Below are 21,991 nucleotides of genomic sequence, written 5' to 3'. Positions count from 1 at the left end.
AACAATAACATCAATGATGGCAGGATTGACCCCTGTGACTCGCTGTTTTTTCCCGATACACTCCAGCAGTTTTTCTGACTGACTTGTTTTTCTAATGACCTCTCTGACACAGAACAGCATTGGTTGCAGCTACAATGAGTGCATTGTCCAGGATAACCTACATGTCAAGCCTGACTTGCCAGCAACTGCCTGCCAGGTCACCCACAACCCTATCTCAGTCCATTCAGCAGTGATGGGTTGTGGTAGTTGTCGCTGATGCCTGTCTACCAATCAGGTTAACGTGCATGCTGGTTACAAAAGAAAGTTAAGATTTTTTTTTTTTTTTTTAATAGGGACATATATAAATAAAGTATTCCGTGTTTTTAGCTAGCTTATATTGTTACAAAGCAACTTATTAATACATCATCATGGGTCACACCAAATATCATTATGATCATTAGTACGTGATTTCCTGTACTTGTGAATGGAGGGGGTTACAGTCTGTCAGCAGCTTTAAGAGAATGTAGCTCCTGTTAACATTTCCATCTGTTTAATGTGATGCAACAAGGGCTGGCGGAACCTCCCACTCGCTTGTCCCTCCACATTTTCTCTCTTTCCCTCCCTTTCATTATCACTGCAGGCCCAGGGCTCTTGGACTTCTCAGTGTCTGACTTTTAGAGAAAACAGAGTCATTCACGTGTGTCATATAGACAGAGCCATACTTGCAGACTTGCACCCGAAACCTCTTGAATGATAAGGAATAAATCAGCACCTTAATGTTGGACCTTATCCATCTAGTGCAAGAAAAAGCACACTGGATACAGTCTAGGTACACTAGCTAAGGAGTTGGGATGTCCTCCCTATCAAATTGACACTGCAGACAGTATTAAAAAACTTTTATTTCCGGCTCAAACGGACATGAGATCAAAAAGAAGACTTTCAGGACCTAACGTGGTGCACTGAAAAGATGATTTAACCAAGAATGTGTTTTTCTCAGTTTTATGTTGGTAATCCTGCATTTTGTCCTGCTGATTTCATGTGGAAAATTTTCCATTTGTCTGGACCACAACCCTTTTTTAGGACCTGTCTGCCCTGGTCGCTCGTTGGATCTGACTCAGTTAAAAGAGCAAACTTTCTCACAGGGAATTGTTCAGACAGGACGGCTTTCATTTTGGTTTATTTTTGAATTGGAAGACTATTTTTGACTTTGGCCGCAGGTCACAGTGTACTACTCTAATAACAACATGGGGATCGTATTTTGGATGTTTTCTCTTCTGGCTCTTCCAGTACTTTGGTCTGCCAAGATCCTGACTGTCTGTCTAATTGGTGAGTAGTGGAGCAGTGATTGTTGTGAAGTGCCCTTTACTAGTTGTAATAGAGATATTCAGTGTAAATTTTTTTTCAGAAATATTAGAAGAATAAACATCCCATTGCCAGGGTGGGGAGTCAATAAAGTACAGTAATGGGCACAGAATGTGTAAAGGAAATTTGCTACAGTTTGCATGTAAATTCTTAAAATATGTTGCAAAAAGCAAGCCATATGTTCAGATGGCATAGTGATAGCACAGTTTTTCTTTGGAAATTTTGCCTCTCTTCTCATCACCTTCCCTCTCATCTTCTAAAGGAGGTAGCCACTACTTGCTATTAGATGAAATTTCTCATAACTTACACCAGCATGGCCACGAGGTCCGCATGCTCTTGCAACTGGGCAACCCTGTTATTACAGGTATACTGTACATACAGTACACACACAAACATACATGTACAAAAAAAACATTTTGCATAACTTCCTTTTCTCATTCTTTCTCTGATATAGTCATTCTATTTTTCATGTAAATCACTCTCTCCCAGGTTTCTCCTATGAAGGTCGTGCAGACAGTTACCAGACAAGCACCTGGTCCTTAGGAGAGAAATATATTAAAGAATACAATGGCTGGTTCCTGGAGCAACAAACACAGTTTTTACTGGGAAGGTATCGCACAGATTTTAGGAGACTTTGTTACATTGATAATTACGTTAGGAGAAACAGACAAGCTCTTGTAAGCTACTATATCATGTTTAAATCTTGAGTCTGGGTTTCCATCAGCATTTTGAGGCTCTTTGATTGATCTTATACTGATGCCCTATTTGTGTCTGTTACACGGTAGATTTATGTTAATTCTTGAAAGTGTTTGTCTCTAAAGGAATTATATTAGATCAGATTTACATTTGTCCTTTCTTTATCCCTTTGCCTCTCTAATTGCCTTTATCTTACTCACATTCTAATTTTCCCTTCCTCTCTCTTTCTTTCAGGGATAACTTTGATAACTTTTTAAACTTCATGGGGCACTTGTCCTATCAGTGTGACAAGTTGTTAGGGGACAAAGAGATCATAAATTTCCTCCAGAGGCAACGCTTCGACATCACCATCCTTGACGCTTTTAACCCTTGTTCCTTCATCCTGGCACACAGACTTGGTACATCTGCTGTTCATATCAATACAGTAATGTATTATTTACCAATACCTTGGCACTTACATTATTTGCAGATTTCAGATGAATTTAGATATGCTAATTCAAACCTAAATCTAAATAAATCTGTTAACAGCTACAAATAAATCAACGGCAGTTCAAAAGTTCCATGCACTTTACTCTTGATTTCCTACAGGTGTCCACTATATAGCTTTCTATCCTGGCACTCTGAACGGTCCTCTGTCCATCGCTCTCCCCAGCCCAGTCTCCTACATCCCAGTCTTCAGCTCCCAGCTGTCCGACCAGATGAGCCTCTGGGGTCGTGCAAAGAACCTGTTTTATTCTTTCCTGGTTCCTGTAGGTAAGAAGGAGAGCACACAGTGTCGAGGGTATTATCTGGCTTTCTTAATGACACACATCATCATTGTGCACTGAACTTGTCACTGACCCTCCAGACATATTAATATTTTTGGATGTCATGAATATATTAAGTTTTTACTTTTTAATTATTCTCATATCTCAGTCTCCTCTCATTCATAATATACTGACTCTGACAATATTATTACATATTACTAATTTGCAATTACTACTTATCTCTCATTTCACACTTATTACTTTTTCAGCTTAGTTCAGCATCCACTAGTGCTGCCATTAGCACACCATCTAAATACAGTAATCAATACTCCACTTCTTTTTTTTTTTTAACCAGTTTCTTCCATACAATTTTGTCTAATATTCCATTGAAACTGATTGTAGTGTTTGCATCTGCAATAACCCGGTATCTTGGGAATAATATTTTTCTTATCTTAATCACATATCCTTGTGTCAGCCACCTACTTTCCATTTCTTCCTGAAAGAATTGCCCTCTTGAGTATTGTTTGCAACTAGCCAGAAAGTGGATTAGCTAATATCCATGAACAAGAAATGAGTTATAATAGTTAAATCTGAATGAAATTCCACAAAGATTGGGTTTACAATGTTGGTGCTTTTTGACTGTGTCTTGTGTTTTATATCAAAGGCCAGGAACTTGTATGGTCGACATTTAGGGAAATAGCTGATCGCCACCTTGAGTCACCCCCTGGTGGTCTGGAGGAGTTACACCAAGGAGCTGAACTCTGGGTCTTCAACACTGACTTTTCACTGGAGTTCCCCCAGCCTCTTATGCCCTACACTGTGCTGGTAGGAGGTCTACTGAATAAACCTGCAAAGCCTCCGGAACAGGTCTGTTTTTATACATATTTATATATATATATATACAAATGGGTTAGTGAGACTCAAGTTTTCAAAATAACTAGCCTTGCTTCCCTCTCTTTACCTTTCTCACTCCCACTTCCCTCTGGAACTTTACTTCCCACTATGCACCACCATCTCTCTCTCATCCCTCCTTGCTCAACACTGCGAATTTCCCTCAACGTATTTTCTCTGTTGCACACACACACCAACCCTTTTGATCCCTCAGGATCTTGAGTTGTGGATCTCCAGTTTTGGAGAGGCAGGTTTCATTGTCGTGACTCTGGGATCAATGGTCTCTTCAGTCTCTGTGGACCCTCTGCTCGTGGAGCTGGTGGCCGGCTTCTCCATGATCCCTCAGGGGGTGCTCTGGAGGTAAAAGCAAGACACAGTTCATACAGGCATAAAAAAAATATAATTTAACTTTGTTTGTCACAGAACTCAGTTTTTATTAAATAAATAGAGGGAAGAGCTACACACAGTATGTTTTTCATGACAAGATTAAATCAACCCCCAAAACAAACAAACTTGGTATTTTCAATCAATGAGAGGATGTTACGGGGACTTCTTAAACCCGCAGTGTTTTGCTTGCAGGTATGACCCCAAGCGATGGCCATCTCACCTGGACAGACCTCCCAATCTCAGGCTGGTGGACTGGCTGCCTCTTAATGACCTGCTGGGTAGGAACAGTCTGCCTCTCTCATCCTAACCTTTTGTTACTAACATAAGGGAATTGTGGACTATCTGAAAGAAGACCAACACAATGAGTTTCAGGATAGATTCCTGCCAGACACTGTTTTTCTGTTTACCCCAGGCCACAAGAAAGCATGTCTGTTTATCACCCATGGTGGACAAAACAGCCTGCTCCAGGCAGTGTACCATGCTGTTCCTGTGCTGGGAATTCCTCTGTTTGGAGACCAGTTCGATAATGTGGTAAGGGCTGAAACAAAGGGACTTGGCCTCACCATCAACCCAACACACATCACTAGGAAACTGCTCAGCTCTGCTATTCAAACACTCATACAGGACATCAGGTATCTGGATGGGTGGCTGGGCATTATTTGTTCATGCCAGTAGAGTACAGAGATTCATGTAACTAAACCTTTTTTTTTCTTTTTCTTTATTTTTCCCAAATCATTTCTCCTTTTCTAGGTTCAAGTCCTCAGCTTTGTCCCTTAGCAGGATCCACAGATCCCATCCTGTCCCTCCAGCCCTTCGACTCATCCAGTGGGTGGAGCACATCCTGCACAGTGGGGGTGGTGCTCATTTAAGGCCGACTTCGCTTACGCAACCATGGTACCAGAGATACTTGTTGGACCTGGTGTTTCTTCTCTCCCTTGGGCTTCTCGGACCTGCAGTTCTCTGCTGGACTTTCTGTAGGAACAAGAATAGCAGGGATAAACGCAAAAAAACCCAATAGCACCAGCAAGCGTCAGATTTATACCTCATTTATGTGTCACTTGTTTATCTTGGACTTACTGTATGTTGTACCATACTGTATAGAACTTTTGGAGAACTTTTTAAAAAATGAATCCTTGCTACCTTAAAGTAATGCAGATGTTCAATAAATAAGCCATGCTTGTTGTAACTGATTCATCCAATTCACCTTTAAATACATTAAATAAATAAGTAGCAAAGCAGGCTGGCATGTTGTAGCAGGAGATCTTTGCTTTGACAAGATCCAGAAAAAATATGCCTCAAGGACAAAAATATAACTTTTTAAAGAATATTCCCTCTAATTATTAATAGGAAAGCTACAAAGTACTGAAAAGCAGAAAAATACAAATGTTTAATTACACTCAAAAAGAAAAAAAGTAGTTTCACTATTAGTGTACAAAACAAGGATTTAAGAACTGTCTTTGATGCTGTTGCTCAGCGTAACTTTCACGTTGAGTACTTTTTCTCTAGGGAAGAAATTCCAGTTTTACTTCAGGGGAATATCCCTAATGCCAGGTTTCCTGCCCTCTCCCCTCCCAGCGCCATCATGTCTACCAGACATCTCATTTGCACTGCAGCGCCTCATTGTCCAACACCTCTGTGCTGTTTTGACCTGGCTGCACTGCAAGCAGGGGTGGTTGACGGTACGCACGCAAACGAACACATAGACCCTAACTAAGCAATGCTTTTGTGCTTTTGTGTTGTTGCATATTTCCAAATGGCAGCAAGCCATGTTATGGATGAATGACTGCAGAGAATTCTGGTTTGGGTATATAGGTTTAAACAAAGTACGTTGAGAGTTATACAATACACCTGAATTCTCAAAAGTCTACTCTACTTGCTAAGCTTGTGTATGCATGTGTGTGTGCATGTGTGTGTTTGGGGCAGCATTATGGTCTACTGGCTCTTCGGTTATTAACCACCAGCACCACCTGCAAGTCTCAACTCTGACCCCCACACCCTCCTCTGCTGATTTCCACTGAGTCTCCTTCCACTTTCCAAACAAGACACAAAAGCGCACAGCAATGTTCACGGTCAGCGCTCAAGCCACTGTTGAGAGCAGACCAGGCCTTTGAGGACCCCTCCTCTCTGTTCTGTCCTCCCTCCCATTCCTCACATCTGTGTTGAGGGTTAGCAGGGAGGAAAATATAGATTATCAGGGAAATAATGACCAATTAGGACGGCTTGTTCTCTGTCCACTCAGCTGTCCTTTCCTTCATTCCTTCCCTGCATTTCATTTGTCTATTTGTCTGGCAGTTGCAGGTGCCAGTGAGTCTTCCTCTGTCTCGCACGCAATCCAAAACAGGCAGGACAAAGCAGCCAAAGCATGGCAGGAAAAAAAAAAGAAAAAGGCAAAAAAAGCAAACTTTAATGAAGCAGAAGATGAATACACCAAAGCAAAGTAGAACAAAGGAAATTCATAGAAGAGAGGAGAAACAGAAAAAAAACAAAGCAGAGAGAAACAAGACAGAAGAAATAGTGATCAGAATACCACAGGATAAAACAGACAACATAGACAACTGTCCAAACAGTGATAAACTGTGTCGCCTTTGGTCATTTTAACACTGTAACTTTATTTCATTTACAATTCTGGTTTTCATTTTTGGTTTAATTTGAAATTACAATCATCTCTAAATTTTATTTTCAACCATGACACCTAGTTGAGAACAATTTTTCTACAGGTATCCTGCAGTTAGAAAATAAAGAAAAGTTAAAAATTACACGATGATAATTGCATCACAATGTCATATAGATTATTATTAGTGATGTAAAGGTTTTAGAAGCTTTGTTAAGAAAGAGATTTAACGGCTCTGATTTGAATTATTTTCAAAGCGTGGGAAAAAGGATCTTTAATCATTGTTGGCGTTAAAGGTGGATATGCGGTTTCACGCTCTGTAAATGCCCCTAGTAGCATGTTGCTGTCGTGATGAGCTGTCGTCGTTGTAATAATGAACGGTAGAATGAAAGTGGAAACTGATTGTTCTGGAGCTGGGAGGAACGCCTTGTGGCTGTATAAGTTCTGAAATTACTGAAGGTCAAAAGATTGTCCTGAGTACAACGGTGAGATCAAACAGGAAATGAGAAATAAATCTTATAGACTCTAAAGTAAACCCCGGCTATCGGCTCAGTGATTTCCTAGGCCAAATGAGGAGACAGTAGGAGACTGTAGAGAGGGTATGACCGCAAGAATGTACTGTATGTCATGGGGTTGCTGGGATTTTAACCAATTTGTCTTCTGAAGCTCAAATCTGTGTTTATAGGTTAGAGCCCCATCTAGTGACCTGAGGGGGAAAAAAAAAAACTTTGAGTTTCAAGAACTACTCCTATATTAAGTAGAAATTAAATAACAAAGTAAATTTATTCATGTACTGTTACTAAAGTTGAAGCTTTTAGGATCGGGCATGTTAATACCTATGTCTTAGTGTTAACATTTTGTGCAACTTTACAGTTCTGTTACACTAGATTCACTCCATTTTTCTGATGGTTGTACTTGGCTACTTTGCCAAGAGGGGTTTCAAATATTAAGTCTATCCTAATTTATATAGATTGGGTGGAAAAAATATTAGACCTAGAATATTAAACCTGAACATTACAAGCTTCCTGAACGTAGGAAGGTAAGATAAATGAGTTTTAGCTAGGTGAACCTATTAAATGGCCAACTGAGTGTGATGAAGTAAAAAATATGATTCATTGTCATAGGTTACATACCCCAAATTATTTAAAGTAGGCATCCTAGAGTATTAAAAATATTTCTTACAGGGTAATGCATCAGCAATTATTATCATTATTAACAACAACAACAACAATAAAATTATAATAATGTATGCAGTTACTTTGTTTGGAGTACTTGTACTTTATTTGAGTATTATTTTATGCCACTATATTCTTTTACTCCACTCTTCCACATTTCAGAAGAAAATATTGTACATTTTACTCCACTACATTTATTTCAAAGCCAAAGTTACAGGTTACTTTGCATAGTATGAAATTAAAAAAAAGTTCATAATAAACATATTATCAGCTTCTAAAATGTGACTCTCCCCAAGTTATTTTGGCCTGCAATTCAGTCCTTAATATATTTTTTGAATCTTATTATTAAAATTGAAAAAAAGTGTCTAGTATGATTATTTCAACCTGCTTTCACTGAGAATCTAATTTTTCTAGGACTTTCCTTAACTCAACTCTGTGATTGTTCTAGTGAAGCAACCTGTCATATTACACTTACACTCTTTTCTATAACATTTAAGTAGAATCAATACGTTGATTTAAGTTAAAAACAGGTTCACGTGCTCTTGCTGCACGGAGGTTTGTCGTTCCGGGAAGTACATTTTTATAAGATTGAGGTTTTTGAAGATTAAATCGCCCAAAACTTTATAAAGTAGTTAAATATGACTAACACTGCTGTTCACACATTAAGGCATTGGTGTCGATAATCCTATAATATATATAACACTGGGAAGGCACAACACATATTTTGCTGATAATACTTTTATACTTTTACGTGAATAAGATTATGAATTCAGATCTTTCACTTGTAATGGAATTTAGTTGCATTGCGACATTTCTCAGTTAACAATCCGAATAATAACTGCTTTTACATTTATTTTTTTTCAGATAAGAGCTCACCTGTATGTAGTCCATTTCACCCAGTGTCAACGGTCCCCTGCGGTGGATAAGGCTTTTATTTTGTTTCGGATTTGTATTTTGTATGCTCTGCACGTAATGGCGGGTGATATTGCTACTTTTAATCAAGTAAAGGATCCAAGTACTTCTCCCAGCACTATTTCTCTTTTATTTGGCCTAACACTGTTATTTTGAGGCTATGTTCATTTTTATTTTTTTTATTTTTTTTACCTGTGAAATGTCATACTCAAAATTGTCCACCAGCTGCCATGGGGGCGCAATTTTATTTTTTAAGAGGAAGCTGCTCTCGAAAGGCTCGTGACACACTCGAATCTGATTGGTTAAAGTGCCGCAGTTTAATTGGTCAGTGCTGACAGAGTGGGCGTGGCCCGGCGTCAATGTTTATGTAGTGTCACTGTCCGGGTATGTAACCGCACCAAGGACTCGGCAATGTGATTTTCCTGGCGTCGATTTGCGGTCCTTTCGCTTTTACCGGGCTGTCTTCACCACGCTACGCTCCGGCATTCAACATGGGGAATCATTAGCAGGTGAAACACGGAAGAAACCGAGGAAAAAGCCGGGATGGCGGGCGCCTTTGGCTTCAAAGGCTGCCAGAAGATTCGAGGTCCGCAGATCAGGAATCTGCTGGAGGCGAAGGACTTCTTCCTCTTCGACTGCGACGGGGTCATATGGAACGGAGAGAAGGCGATATCTGGCGCGGCGCAGGTGGTGAGTTCGCTGATCCGGCGCGGAAAAAACGTGGTGTTCGTCACCAACAACTGCACCAGGCCCCGGGAGAATTACGTGCACAAGTTCTACCGGCTGGGCTTCACCGACGTGATGCTGGAGCAGATCTTCAGCTCGTCGTACTGCTCGGCTCTCTACCTGAGAGACGTCGTCAAGGTCCGCGGCCAGGTGTTCGTCATCGGCTGCGACGGACTGCGCCGAGAGCTGCAGGAGGCGGGCATCCTCTGCGTGGAGGAGGCGGATGATCCGGACGCCACCATCTACGACTGCGCCTTGGCCCCGGACGTCAAGGCGGTGCTGGTGGGACACGATGATAAACTGACTTTTCTCAAACTGGCCAAAGCCTCGTGCTACCTGAGGGACCCGGATTGTCTGTTCCTGGCCACCGACAACGACCCGTGGCACCCTCTCTCAGGGGGAAGGATACTGCCAGGTACGGTGGTGGGGATGCTCGCTGAGGCTTGGCCCGATTTAATTCAGTTCATTGAGGTCTAGTTCTGCACAATACTGCTCATTTCAGTAAAGCTCAGGACCATTCCAGTGTTATTGGACACCTGCATTACTGAAAAGGGGCCTACTGGGCACAGGCCCAGGAGCCAAAGGGGTCACCGGGCCCTGAGGTAGAGCCTCAGTTTGATATTTTTGTTCTTTCTTTTTCTTGATACAGTTGCACAGTGCATACTTAACTTACAGTCAATCTTTATGATGAATTAGTAAAGCAATTTAAATGTGTAACAGCAGAAGAGCCATGCGGCTGCATCACAGGTTTCCTTTAAGGTTAAAAAAAAAAAAAGGTTGCAAATTCAAGCTGCACTTATGCTGCCTTAAACAGTTCTTTTGTCAAAAATACAAACAGACATGCTGAATTGGGGCGGAGGGGGGGCTGCCGCCATTCTTCTCACTCTGTATGCATTGTTGATGTAACCCATCCTCCATAAGGGGCCCACCATGTACGGTTGCACACAACAGACTTCATTATAGTGTATTTAGCCTAGAAGCCAAGGTACTAACCAGTGATCCTGTGGTCAAATACCATCTGGCCTCAGGTTTGTGTCAGTTTGTCTCAACACAGATTTATTTAGGGAAGAATGTGCATCATATAAGTGCAACATAAGCTCATATATTAAGGGTATTAAAACTATTCTGCAGGGCCTTAATATTAGGTTACAATAGAGACAATAGACGCTCACTATTTAATCGCGATGACCCCGCTTTAGGTTCATCCTCGGGTCTTTGCTGCACGTCATCCCTCCTCTCTCTCTCTCCTCGTATCCTGTCACCTCCCTACTGTTGCTATCACAGACAAAAATGCCCCCAAAAAGGGTAGGTAATAATGCAGGGCCTGCCTGGATGGCCTTAGCTTTAGCAGTATGTATGGACGTGTTACCAAAAATCAACTGACACAAAGCGAACCTGAGTCTTCCAGGGTCCCAGGAAGTGTGCGGCCCTAGGGCAAACGCCAAGCTTCCCCATTCGGTAATCCGGTTTAAGTTTCAGGAACCTGCTTGTCAATTTTCGCATTGCACTGAAATAAAGTGAAGCCAGTGGCTCCCTGGAAAATAGCAATACTGCAATCAGAAATCTGAAAGGGAGATTCTGGCTCTAATGCAGCCCTTACGTAGGCTATACTGAATGTGGTTACTAGTGGGCTAGCACTGGCAAAGCCACTGTCACATAACTGAAACGATTAATCGACATTGCAGAATGAATCTCCCTCCATCTCTCTCTTCTATTGGTGTTTGTGACAAAGCGTGTGAGTTGCTGTGGCCTCCAGCTGCACGCGGAGGCAAAGTAGCCACTGTTGATAGTGATGCATAATGCATAATATCTCAGTGGCGTCAAACGTAACTGAAGGAGAAGGGTTAGTGGGTGGTTGGGGGAAGAGGATGATTGACCGTAATCTAACCTCGCTCTTCTCTTTACTCCCTGGCAGGTTCTGGGTCCCTCACCGCGGCCCTGGAGGTGGCCTCAGGCCGCAAGGCCACCGTGATCGGCAAGCCCAGCCGCTTCATGTTCGAGTGCATCTCCAGTCAGTTCCGGGGGGTGGACCCCGCCCAGTGCCTGATGGTCGGGGACCGCTTGGAGACAGACATGCTGTTCGGGTCCAACTGCGGCCTAGACACCATGCTCACTCTCACCGGCGTGTCTCAGTTCGAGGAGGCCCAGGAGTACAGGAATAGTGAGCTGGCCACCAACCGCCACTTGGTGCCCGACTACGTGGTGGACACCATCGCTGATTTCTTACCTGCTTTTGAGGAACTGGACGAACAGAGCAATTGACGAGTCCTTTCGTCTGTGGCACGGAGCACAGATTGCTTCTACTACATTTCAAGTGCATTGTTTAGTCTGGCATTTGCAAAAAACCTTCCTGTCCGCAGTTATCAAAACCGTAAATGTTCCTCAGTACCAAGGCGCTGTTTATGTTGAACAAGACATGCGTAAGCCAGAATATTCTCCTAAAAATAGTAATCCAGTGCATACCTCAGTGTTTCTTATGGTGTTGTGCCCATTTGTGACTTGACAGTTCCTTGTTGCTGTAAGTGTTTATATTAATATATGAATATACTGCACTTTCTTGTTCATCGAGTTCATAGGTCGTGTTTGATATTGGGGTTTTAAACATCCAGAGGTATTTTTGTAAAGCCATGAATTGTTCTGTAATGGCATTCATGTGTTTAGGAGCCGGTTGTTTAATTTTTTTTTTTGCCAAAAAGGCAGACATTTTTTTCTTCATATGTATTTGCCTGGGTGTGAATTATCGATTCATTCATGGCAAGAGGAGAAAATTAAATTAAAACCTGTGCAAGCTTTTCTCAGCTCTGGTAGTGACTGAGGTGACAATCTGTCAGTCAGACAAGTGTATATTCACTTTTGGCCTTCCTGTCGTGTCTGAACTGCTTGTGCTAATATTCATCCAAGTAATCAACAGCTTACTGAATCTGATAGTTAGAAAACCAGTAGCACATTAATGGTGGCTGATCATACTGCACTGTTGTGAAATTTCAATGTTGTTAATGTTTACCATAGAGAGCATGTCAGCAACCGTAACAATAAATACTTATAATTCCGAATGTGTTGCTGTTCATCTGTTGAAGACAATGATGTCCTCTTATTACAAACGCCCTTCTCTTCTGCTTGCTTAGGGTCTACATATCTAAATCAAGCATGATAACAACACCACAATCAAAATACAATAATCCTTTAATAATTTAAATCCAGTAGTTCACATGAACTCAACACCAATCTCACTCAGTGCTATCCCAATGTGACATCCAGCATCTCTTCAGCCTCCAAAAAATAGATCAGTCAGTTTATTGCAGTGAAAGGTATGAAAAGCAAGCCTTTTTTTCTATGTACCAGAGCCTTGTGTTTGGATTTGGGTATGGTGGTATTGCGAGTGCAGCTCAAACAAATATGAGAAAAATGTTGATTTGAACTGGTATAATGTTAAAACCAAGGTTTAACAAAAACAAATCTGTAAGGAATAGTTGTGGTGCAAGTACAGTAAATAAGGAAAACCTAGAAGCTGTTTTCTGTTATGGCTTTACTTTGTGAAATACAATTACGATGTCCCTTAGTATCAACTTAAAATACAATTAAGATTTAACATCTAAAAAATAAACATATGTACATTTAACAGGATTTATGTAATACTTTATTCTACATCAGGTCTCATGTGGCAAAAGGTTCTCTTGTGCTGACGAACAGAATTCAAGACACATACTGATCTTCAACAGATAAGGACTTCGGTTGCAGTGATTGAGTCGCTTCATGTCACTCTGGTCCACCACGCTGTGGCAAAGAAAGAAAATAGATTACAAATCTGTGATTAAAAAAATATATATATACCAATAAGGGACATGACACTATTATAAATATATCCTATTATAAATCAATCTTAATCCCTTCATATCAGTGAAAACCAAAACTCTGCCTTCAAGTCTATTTTATCACATTTTAGTCACGTACACTGAAGCATCACACTATCTGCACCTACAGTACCAAATAAGTAAATTCCCTGGGCACAGTCTAGTATGCAGGAGGTCAGTTCTAGCCCTTACCTGGATGTAGTCCATTTCATCCACTGTCAGCGGTCTCCTGCGATACCTTGCAGGAAGTAGCTGAATAGAGGCCAGCGTGTCTGGTGTGCCAGGGAGTGGGGTCAAAGGTACATGAGGTCTTGATAACGGCGGCGGTGCTGCGGCTGAAGGTGAACTGGGATCGTTGTGTTGTGGAAAGTTAACTGCTAATGTTTTCAATGCCTCTTGGACTAGAAAAGGAAGAGCGAAAAAACAATGTATGTAAAGCAATTCAGGAAGAACCTTGAAGAGCATAAATCATCAGTGCAGCGCAGAAACACGCTGTTAAAAAAAAAGTAACTAAAAATCAATAATTTGCCAAACTGGTGAAACTTTGCCAAAATACGAACTTCAAGTACTACATCTGATCAGTTTGGCACCAAAATGACAAAATGCACCACAAAACAAAATAGCCAAGAAAACACCAGGCAGATCACAAACAGTGTACAGGGTACATTTCAACTATCTGACCCTTAATTCACAAGTTTTTTTTACACTCACCATTGGGCCTTGGGACCCCTTGTCTATTGGGGAACTTGATCAGAGGAGCATGAGGCCGTATAGCCTGATTAAAAACACACAAAAATCAGACAGGTGTGTCATTTAACAGTTATGGCAAAGTTAACGAGTCAGTTAATCAAAATATCAAGAAACACACAGTATTTTCCCACCTCCCACAAGTGGTATCTAACCTGTCTGTGCAGACAGTCTTAGTTTTAGCTTCTTAGTTTTGATACATTTTGAAGACTCTGCCACCCCAGTGTAATTGATCAACGGAAAACAACGGCCAGACAATAATTCAGCTGATTGGTTAACAGTTTAAGTTTTTTACCAAAACAAAAGAGGGCAAAAAGTAGCCGTTTCCGTCTTCTCTAATGCGAGTGTTTGCAAACATTTCACTAATTTATATAACTGTAAACTGAATATATTTGGATTTTGGACTGTTGGTTGGGCAATACAAAGCAAACCTGAAGACAGTATCACACCTTATAGACTAAGCTATGCACCAACTAATTGAAAGAATCAATCAAATGATGAACATATAATGAAAATAATAATTAGTAGCAGTCCTAATCCATACAAACACTGCTCACAGGTTTGCTCGGCTACTGGGATACAAAGCTTTGAGCGAGAGAAAAGGACAAAATGACAAAATACCAATGTCCGGTAGATATTTTTTTTAGGTAAATTTCAGATCTGGACAAACTTAGCTACCTCCTCAGCGGATGTGACTGCTGCAGTCAGCCGTGAGAGACTGGACTGACGGCGCTTCCACAACAGCGAAACTATCACTTAACTTTAACATCAGTGTGGCCAGTAAACGGCGTTTCTGCTCCTGCCTGGACATGATAAAGAACACAGGGCATGACTCTGTGTTTTACTGTTTAACAAGGACACCAACAAGGGTACGAGGGTAAGTCACCCTAACAGGCCTCACTGACATCAGGGCTCAAGTCGGTCAGAACAACAACAACAACCAAAAAAAGCGACATTTTACTTTGTGCTTTTTCTTCATCTGAGCACAACACATACATGTCTACAGTAATTCGAATATCACGAGCAACGGTACCTGGATCACTCGGGCGGCTGGAGCTGCCATTTTGGAGCTGACTTTGCTGCCCATGACGACCTCCGAGGTTTACTTCCGGTACGAAAAGCTCCGCGTAGCTGCCGAGACACACCACAGGGCGGCGCTGTTATCACACTAGACAGTGAAGTTCCTTACCGTCACACGCAGCGGTGCGAGGGATGCGGTTTATGGTAATGGTACAAGGGAAAGGGGGGGGTGTGTGCCTGCCACAGCCCACAGATGAGAGGTAACAATACAAGACGAATGTTATGCGTATTAACAACGCATTTATTTTAGACTAGACGGCTTTAAATTAATAATTTAACATTTAAATATCGAGTCATTTTATCAGCTGCGCCTTACCTCTAGCTGAGTCTTTACCTCTACGGTGAATATGGCGGCAGCCGATGAAGGTGCTGTCCCAGTGATCGTCCCGCTAGGTCAAATCTCAGGCCATACTGCAGCCTGATCCCTCCGGGTTGTACATTTCGCTCCTGTCCCAAAAACAGGACACACACGCGCAAAAAAAAAAAAAAAAAAAGACCTTAATCCGCTACAAAGGAGAACCAGTAAGGCTCCAGAGGGTTTTGTTCCCTATAAAGCAAAATAAATGGCAAGAAAAATAAATGCGTGATAACCGGAAATGTCAATACATGACTACTGTGCTAAGCAAAGACAAATATCGTACCATATCTTTAATGTCACTCCGCCTTAAAAAAAAAAAAAAAACAACAAAAACAAACCCCCCCAGTAACCTGGTCAGGTGGTCGGAGCTCGTCCAATCAAAGACGAGAAAAGCAGCAAAGATCTTTTATTTGAGAAGATGTGTCACAAGCATAAAAGTCACAGTGCGCATCAAATATTGTCAGTTTATTAGGTACGTCTGGCTAAAACTAATGCACTCTAATCCAACAGTCCTGCAATAAATCCCTCCTTTATGAAGGTTATAGTGCTCACTTTTTATTAAAAATGTTTTAGAGAGGTGTTGATTCAACTGATCTTTTTGGAGGATGTAGTTTGTGGTGCTGTATTATTGTTATTTCACCTATCCTAATTGATTTAAAATGGGGGGGGGGGTAAAATAATAAAAACACCCGTCAGTATAACGCAATACAATTCAACTGCATCAGAGACTACAGCCTGCAAAATGATCATACAGTTGAACCGACACCTCCCTAAAACATTTTCAACAAAAACTGAAAATTATAACCTTCATGAAAGTTTTATTGATTTTAGGGAAGATTAATTGCAGAATCAGACTGCATGAGTTTTAGCTAGGTGTACCTAATAAACCAACAACTGAGTGTATAACAAGCTAGATCATAATCAGGGCATATTACACTATTTTCTAACATTTTATACACTAAGCAGTCAATCGATTTTTAAAGAAAATAACTGTCAGATGTAGTGAGAATGACAATAATCGTTGGTTGCAGCCTTACAGTACCTCTATGATGAATCATACTACCTTGCCTGAGGTTTTCTGAGCATTGAATATTTGACACAGAGAAAAATCTAAAGCAATCTAATAAAACACAACTTTACAACAAGTGAGCTCAATACAAAGTAAAAACATTTACAGTGTTAAAACTAGATTTTGAGATGGGTGTCCCTCTTCAAAACTGGGGCCACAAGATGGAGGATGTGATGTTGTTGATATTTTATTTCATTATTGCAAATTTCTAATAAATTTGCATTTAATCATATTATGTAGGCAGAAAGATAGTAGAGTAAACCTGGTTCCTTTAGGGCCCATGAGGGTCTGGGGCCCCTGGGTTGTTTTCCAATTTGCCTCATTGGTAGTCGAGCCGTGGCAGAAATAAAGAGTATTTCCATATAGTAGAATAGAGATAGACATTAAATCATCCCACTATAGAACAGGCCACTTGAACGGCATAAATAAAAGACTCAGTAACAGTTTTCATGAAAGGTGAACTGATCTTGTAAAATGAGAGTGTTGTTCCCTCTTTAATACAAAATATAACAACTTTGAACAGAAAATACTGTAGAGCAAGCCTTGTTGAATGGTTTGTGGAGACTAAAATTCTGATAAAAGCTTTAAAAAAAAAATTCACACAGTCCCAGTTTGTTACGAGTACCTGCTAGCTGTTGGAACATCTTTCCTACAAGGCTCTTTGTAGATGTGGTCAAGTAAATGGGCCGTGATACCATAAGCCCGCCATCTAATGGAGTCCTAATTCACTGCATGATTCCGTGAAACTTTGGAGTGTTAAATGTTTGTATTTACTCATAACTAGTTCTGCATTCATACATAATAAAGCCCATCTACAACTCTTGAATCATAGAGTGGGACGGGGGAATTTTCAAACCATTCTGGCATGCTCCTAAATTATAACGTGCAGACTGCAGAGAGCCACTTTTATTATGTGTATGTTGTTAACTGTTGCCTGTAGTTGGTGAGTTAACAGGTCTATCTATGAGTAATCAGATATTTCAGTCTCTTTTTCTTTTTCCATGGCAAAAATAAGCTGTAAATAATGAAAATCATAATCAGATCTACTACGCAGCACACTAATATAGGCATAATATTTTAATAGTAATTCTCGTTGTATTGAAGCTTTGCACTATTTTGACATGTTAAAGTCTACATCATATTTGCCCATGCATTAATAGTTATTTCAAATAATAAATTTGGTTTTGTGCATGGTGCCATGGTCAACAGCTACAGATGATGGAACTGATAAAGCAGAGATAGAAATTCCCTCCCCCCTGCCTTCTCCCACCCATCCAAAGCAAGAAACTACATCTCAACAGCCAAGTAACCAATTCACATTTTATTAGATCTTATTTTATTAAACAAACTGGTCCAGAGTCATGGAAAACAAACAGGTCCCGATCTTAACACGCGCCAACTCCTAACTTGAGATGCCACTGTGGCTTCACATAAACTACAGTTTTAGAATGAACAGATTCACAGAACAGTGCCAGTCTCAAGGGAGGATTCGGCCCGTGACATTATGTTTGTTAGGTGTAGTACCGCTTACAGATGCCGCACAGTGCACACAACTGTGCGGCATCAGTAGCTCCACAGCACAGCTTTCTGACTCAGCTCTGCTGCCGGGTCTGAAGGAGACAGACTGACTCAGTGGCTCTTTGTCCTGTCGAACAGCTGTTTGAGTTGGTCCCGAGTGGTGGCCTCTTTCTGCTGCATGAGCTCAGTGTGGCCCTTAGTAACACCCCAGCCATCGGGGGCAGACATGGAGGGACACTGGGGACGACCGGAGGCTGGCTTCAGGCTCTCCCAGTAGTCACGGCGGGCTCTAAAAGAGACAAAAAGACAAGACTATTCATACCTGTTACCACTCATGGGTGCTGAAGAACCAGTATTTTCACATTTGACTGAGTTTAGGTGCATATTTATTTTATTCAGTGACAGATTAACTGACCTGGCTCTGACCCAGGGCTTGGTGTGCATCTCCAGACCAGCACCCCAGTTGCCGTGTTTCTCAGATGCAGCTGGGAGGACGCCTCTCTCGGGGGCGAGCTCCTCTGCCACAGCCCTGATGTGATAAGGCTCAAATCCACAGCAGCCGCCAATGTAGCGAATGCCAGCGTTGTAGGCCTCCCTGGCGTACTTGTGCATGTCCCAGCGGCTCAGAATCCTGGGCTCCAAACCTGACAGATGATTCAGTGTTATACACATATGACTGCAGGTTGGTTGCTTTTGTTGAAATTGGTGTATTTCTGTGTTGAATGGTTCACCTTGCAACTTGTCAGCAGATGGTGTATATGCATGCACACTGAGAAAGTGTTATTTTTAAGGTGTAAATTTATACACGATTTAATTAACGGAATGGTAACATTTAAATGCAACACAGTATATTATTACCGAAGGGGAACTCTGGCAGATCGATGAATCCCTGACAGTTGCAGTCAGGGGTGTGGAATGCCAGGGGCTGCACCATGTAGTGAGCCTTGAGCCCAGCCTTCTCCACTCCCTCCTTCATCATCTTGACAGCTTTCACACAGGTCATGGGGTCAAAGTGGCAGTTGACTCCAACAATCTGGGCACCTACAGAAAAACATGCATTGCTGTGAGCTGACTGTTGCAGATAAGCAAAGAAAGAACACAAGTAGGGGAGACAACACTAACTGTGGTTTGCGGTTGTGGTTGCAAGGCTTGGGTTGAATCTAACACAAGACATTTCGGATTTGGTTCATTCCTTTTAACGGTCAACGTTTTGGTGTTGGCGACTCAACAACTATGCACACAGTTTTTGCTTGTAGGCTGGTCCCAGTTATTAATTAATAATACCAGGAGACTAAGAACATATGTCATATCTCATGTCTGTCAGTTAGAAATCTTGTCCTTGCCGGAAACACTGCCAAGTCACACTACAGAGGGGCCATCTGAGGACAAGATGAGTTAATATGAACACATTTAAAGTTAAAATCTTACTGCAGTAATCAAAATCTGCAATTCCAATTACTGTTTGGATAATATATTAATAAAAATGTGTGCCATCCCCTTAAGTCTGAGATTGACGGACAAGTTATACTCATGGGTATATTTAATAACACTGTACCCACCAGCTTTGACCAGCCTGACAGCACACTCTGCAGGTGAGACACCGTGCATGTCTCCCTCAGGTCCGATACAAAGAGAGGCAGCCACGGGCTTCCCTGTCTCCTTCAGCACCTCAACAGCCCACACGGCCTCTTCAACGTGCTCAAAGTACTGAAGGACAGAAATACCAGTCAAACCACGTTTCTCTTAACATGCGAGAGATAAACAAAACTAAAAAAAAAAAAAAAAAAGAAAAAATTTCTACCTCAGCAATCAGGAAGTCCACATTTTTCTTGATGAACACGTCCAGCTGTTTCTTGAAGATGGCCTTCACATCTTTCTCACTCTTGCAGCTCAGGTATGATGGAGTCTGAGACACTCCTCCGGCAACTAGACCATCGCCCTCATTGGCAACCTCACGGGCCAAATCGCAGGCGGCCTCGTTGATCTGAGCTCCCTGCAGAAAGAAGCCAAAATATGGTGAAACAAAGGTCAGAATTAAATAGACAACACTGATGCATGTAAAGTAATATCACTGGTATTTCTATAGAGTGGAAATTGAGTTTCCCATACTTCCAATGAGCATTGCCTCTACATTGTTTACTTTACATTTTCCCCCAGCCACCTGCAGGATATTCTGCTTATTCCCATGAAAAGTGGTGGGATGACCCATTTAACTTACAGTGTAGGTGAGCTTGTTGCCTCTGTTCTCCAGTTTGTCATCACTGGCATAGAAGGTGAAGGTCTGCATAACGTTGGCCCCGGCCCTCAGGAACTCCCTGTGCAGCTGTCGCACTGAGAACGCAAACAGAATGCATCAGAAGACAAACATATTAGCAAATCTAAAATATAACACATAAGGCATAAAGAATGGGAATTTGCAGATCTGTAGATGATAGTGAAGAAGCCATTTTAAGTCGAAGTGGAGTATTAAAGTTGGTAAAATAGCTTATTCTCACCCGCTTCAGGGTGCTCTGCAGCGGCTTCAGGGGTCCAGGGACCAGCCTTCACGTAACCTCTCTTCTCCAGGGCAAACACGAAACCTCCATCGCCGATCACAATCTCGCCGGCGTTAAGACGCTCCAATACTCCCTGTGAAGATGGATCATTGTAAGCTTAGAATGATGCAGACTGAATATGACTAGATTACTCAGGTTGGAGGTGAGCCACTGAGGCCAAAGGGTCTGCGGGTTTTCATTCCAAAGAACACTTGATAGCGGCCGATATGAACTTACATTTACACGTTATGCCTTGTGCATAGTGGTTACCCAAATCCAGTGCCAACCCCCCACGCCCATGGCTCTGAGTCATCAAGTAAGGAGCACATGTCTGAGAACAGCTGCACGGCTCATAATGACTGATAGACCTGCACCTTTTCATTCCAAAATGCCTGGCTGTCAACCTAAAATGTAGAGTTCGTTTAACCATTTAGGCCGCCTCACTCTGAAAAGCCTGTATTTACTACACTTTAGACTTTGTCTGAAAAATGCATTTGCATCCAAATTCAGACATAAAGTGTAAACTATTGAGTAAATAGCGATCACGGTAAGTAGTTTGAATTCACTGCAATAGCACTGGATATTTACAATAATTTATTAATTTATTAATTTATGTATTTCAATTTAAGAAAAGCGCCACCTTCATGTCATGAAGCCTCGCCAGATCCTCCCAGGGTTATACTGCTTTGAGAGATAGATTTTAAAGTTTCTGCAGTTTATTAAAAATCCTAGTATAAAAATGCACTTGGCAAATCTTAGAAATTAAATGTTAAACTATTTCAGAATGTAAGTGATCAAAATGTTCTTTGTTATTGTTAAATCTAACGAATTAAAAAAATTAATAATTCAAAATCACTCTTAATGAGAGATAATTTCATCATCAGTTGGAAGCTTCAGTGGTCAGAGGAATGTGACCTTACATGCCAGTGGTGCAGAAGCTACATTGAGAAGACTGTAGCCCTCTGCCCAGAATACACACCACACAAAAACACAACCATAAATATGCAGTGGGTCCCCTTAGCGGGGCCCCAAGTTTGGACCTCAAGAGTCTTTACAAGTAGACATCACTCACATTATTACTATTGGCATTCCACAAAACAACCAGTTGTAATTCCCTGCATGGGTATTCTGCAGGATGGTCCTGATAGCATACTTTAGACAAAACTCCACACGTACCTTCTTTCCTGGTGCCATAATCCTACAGCTGTGTGGACCCCTGACTGCTCAGACTTTGAGAGGCTGAAGTGACATTAGAGTGGCGCAGAGGGCCACTATAAATCTCTCCAAAGTAGGGGAGGGGTCTATGTAAGATCTGCTCTGATTGGCAAGGGGCAAGTTACGCAATGTTT

General features: G+C 41.5%; 4 protein-coding genes across 6 annotated transcripts; 2 read left to right on the top strand and 2 right to left on the bottom strand.

Moving 5' to 3' along the window:
- The first annotated feature begins 412 nt into the window (after positions 1-412).
- Positions 413-5,210, top strand: LOC120805461 (UDP-glucuronosyltransferase 3A1-like). Its single transcript, XM_040155700.1, has 10 exons — positions 413-1,305; positions 1,604-1,705; positions 1,831-1,951; positions 2,272-2,435; positions 2,626-2,790; positions 3,448-3,650; positions 3,889-4,034; positions 4,254-4,339; positions 4,474-4,693; positions 4,812-5,210. The coding sequence occupies exons 1-10, from the start codon at positions 1,224-1,226 to the stop codon at positions 5,077-5,079; spliced, it is 1,557 nt and encodes a 518-aa protein (XP_040011634.1). The 5' UTR covers positions 413-1,223; the 3' UTR covers positions 5,080-5,210.
- A 3,895-nt stretch (positions 5,211-9,105) lies between these two features.
- On the top strand, positions 9,106-12,538 carry LOC120805608 (pyridoxal (pyridoxine, vitamin B6) phosphatase). The gene is made up of 2 exons (XM_040155983.1): positions 9,106-9,900; positions 11,401-12,538. The coding sequence occupies exons 1-2, from the start codon at positions 9,303-9,305 to the stop codon at positions 11,745-11,747; spliced, it is 945 nt and encodes a 314-aa protein (XP_040011917.1). The 5' UTR covers positions 9,106-9,302; the 3' UTR covers positions 11,748-12,538.
- A 112-nt stretch (positions 12,539-12,650) lies between these two features.
- mrps36 (mitochondrial ribosomal protein S36) lies at positions 12,651-15,792 on the bottom strand. 2 transcript variants are annotated; one of them, XM_040155985.1, is made up of 5 exons: positions 15,480-15,792; positions 15,117-15,340; positions 14,048-14,111; positions 13,529-13,737; positions 12,651-13,259 (listed from the first exon to the last, which is right to left on the bottom strand). In XM_040155985.1, the coding sequence occupies exons 2-5, from the start codon at positions 15,168-15,170 to the stop codon at positions 13,242-13,244; spliced, it is 345 nt and encodes a 114-aa protein (XP_040011919.1). In that variant the 5' UTR covers positions 15,171-15,340; positions 15,480-15,792; the 3' UTR covers positions 12,651-13,241. The 2 variants fall into 2 exon arrangements, with proteins under 2 accessions (XP_040011919.1, XP_040011918.1); XM_040155984.1 differs by having other exon boundaries at positions 15,117-15,214.
- A 2,106-nt stretch (positions 15,793-17,898) lies between these two features.
- Positions 17,899-21,974, bottom strand: LOC120805803 (betaine--homocysteine S-methyltransferase 1-like). Of its 2 annotated transcripts, none has more exons than XM_040156381.1 (8): positions 21,283-21,974; positions 20,604-20,736; positions 20,327-20,439; positions 19,910-20,101; positions 19,668-19,815; positions 18,967-19,149; positions 18,524-18,752; positions 17,899-18,397 (listed from the first exon to the last, which is right to left on the bottom strand). In XM_040156381.1, exons 1-8 carry the CDS (start codon positions 21,286-21,288, stop codon positions 18,220-18,222), a joined length of 1,182 nt encoding a protein of 393 aa, XP_040012315.1. In that variant the 5' UTR covers positions 21,289-21,974; the 3' UTR covers positions 17,899-18,219. The 2 variants fall into 2 exon arrangements, with proteins under 2 accessions (XP_040012315.1, XP_040012314.1); XM_040156380.1 differs by having other exon boundaries at positions 21,819-21,973.
- Between the last annotated feature and the right edge of the window lie 17 nt (positions 21,975-21,991).

Source organism: Xiphias gladius, chromosome 19 (genome assembly GCF_016859285.1).
Source record: "Xiphias gladius isolate SHS-SW01 ecotype Sanya breed wild chromosome 19, ASM1685928v1, whole genome shotgun sequence".
In the NCBI taxonomy this organism is placed as follows: Eukaryota; Metazoa; Chordata; class Actinopteri; order Istiophoriformes; family Xiphiidae; genus Xiphias; species Xiphias gladius.
Note: the sequence above shows the minus strand (reverse complement) of the source record. Positions and strands in the feature narration are given on the sequence as shown.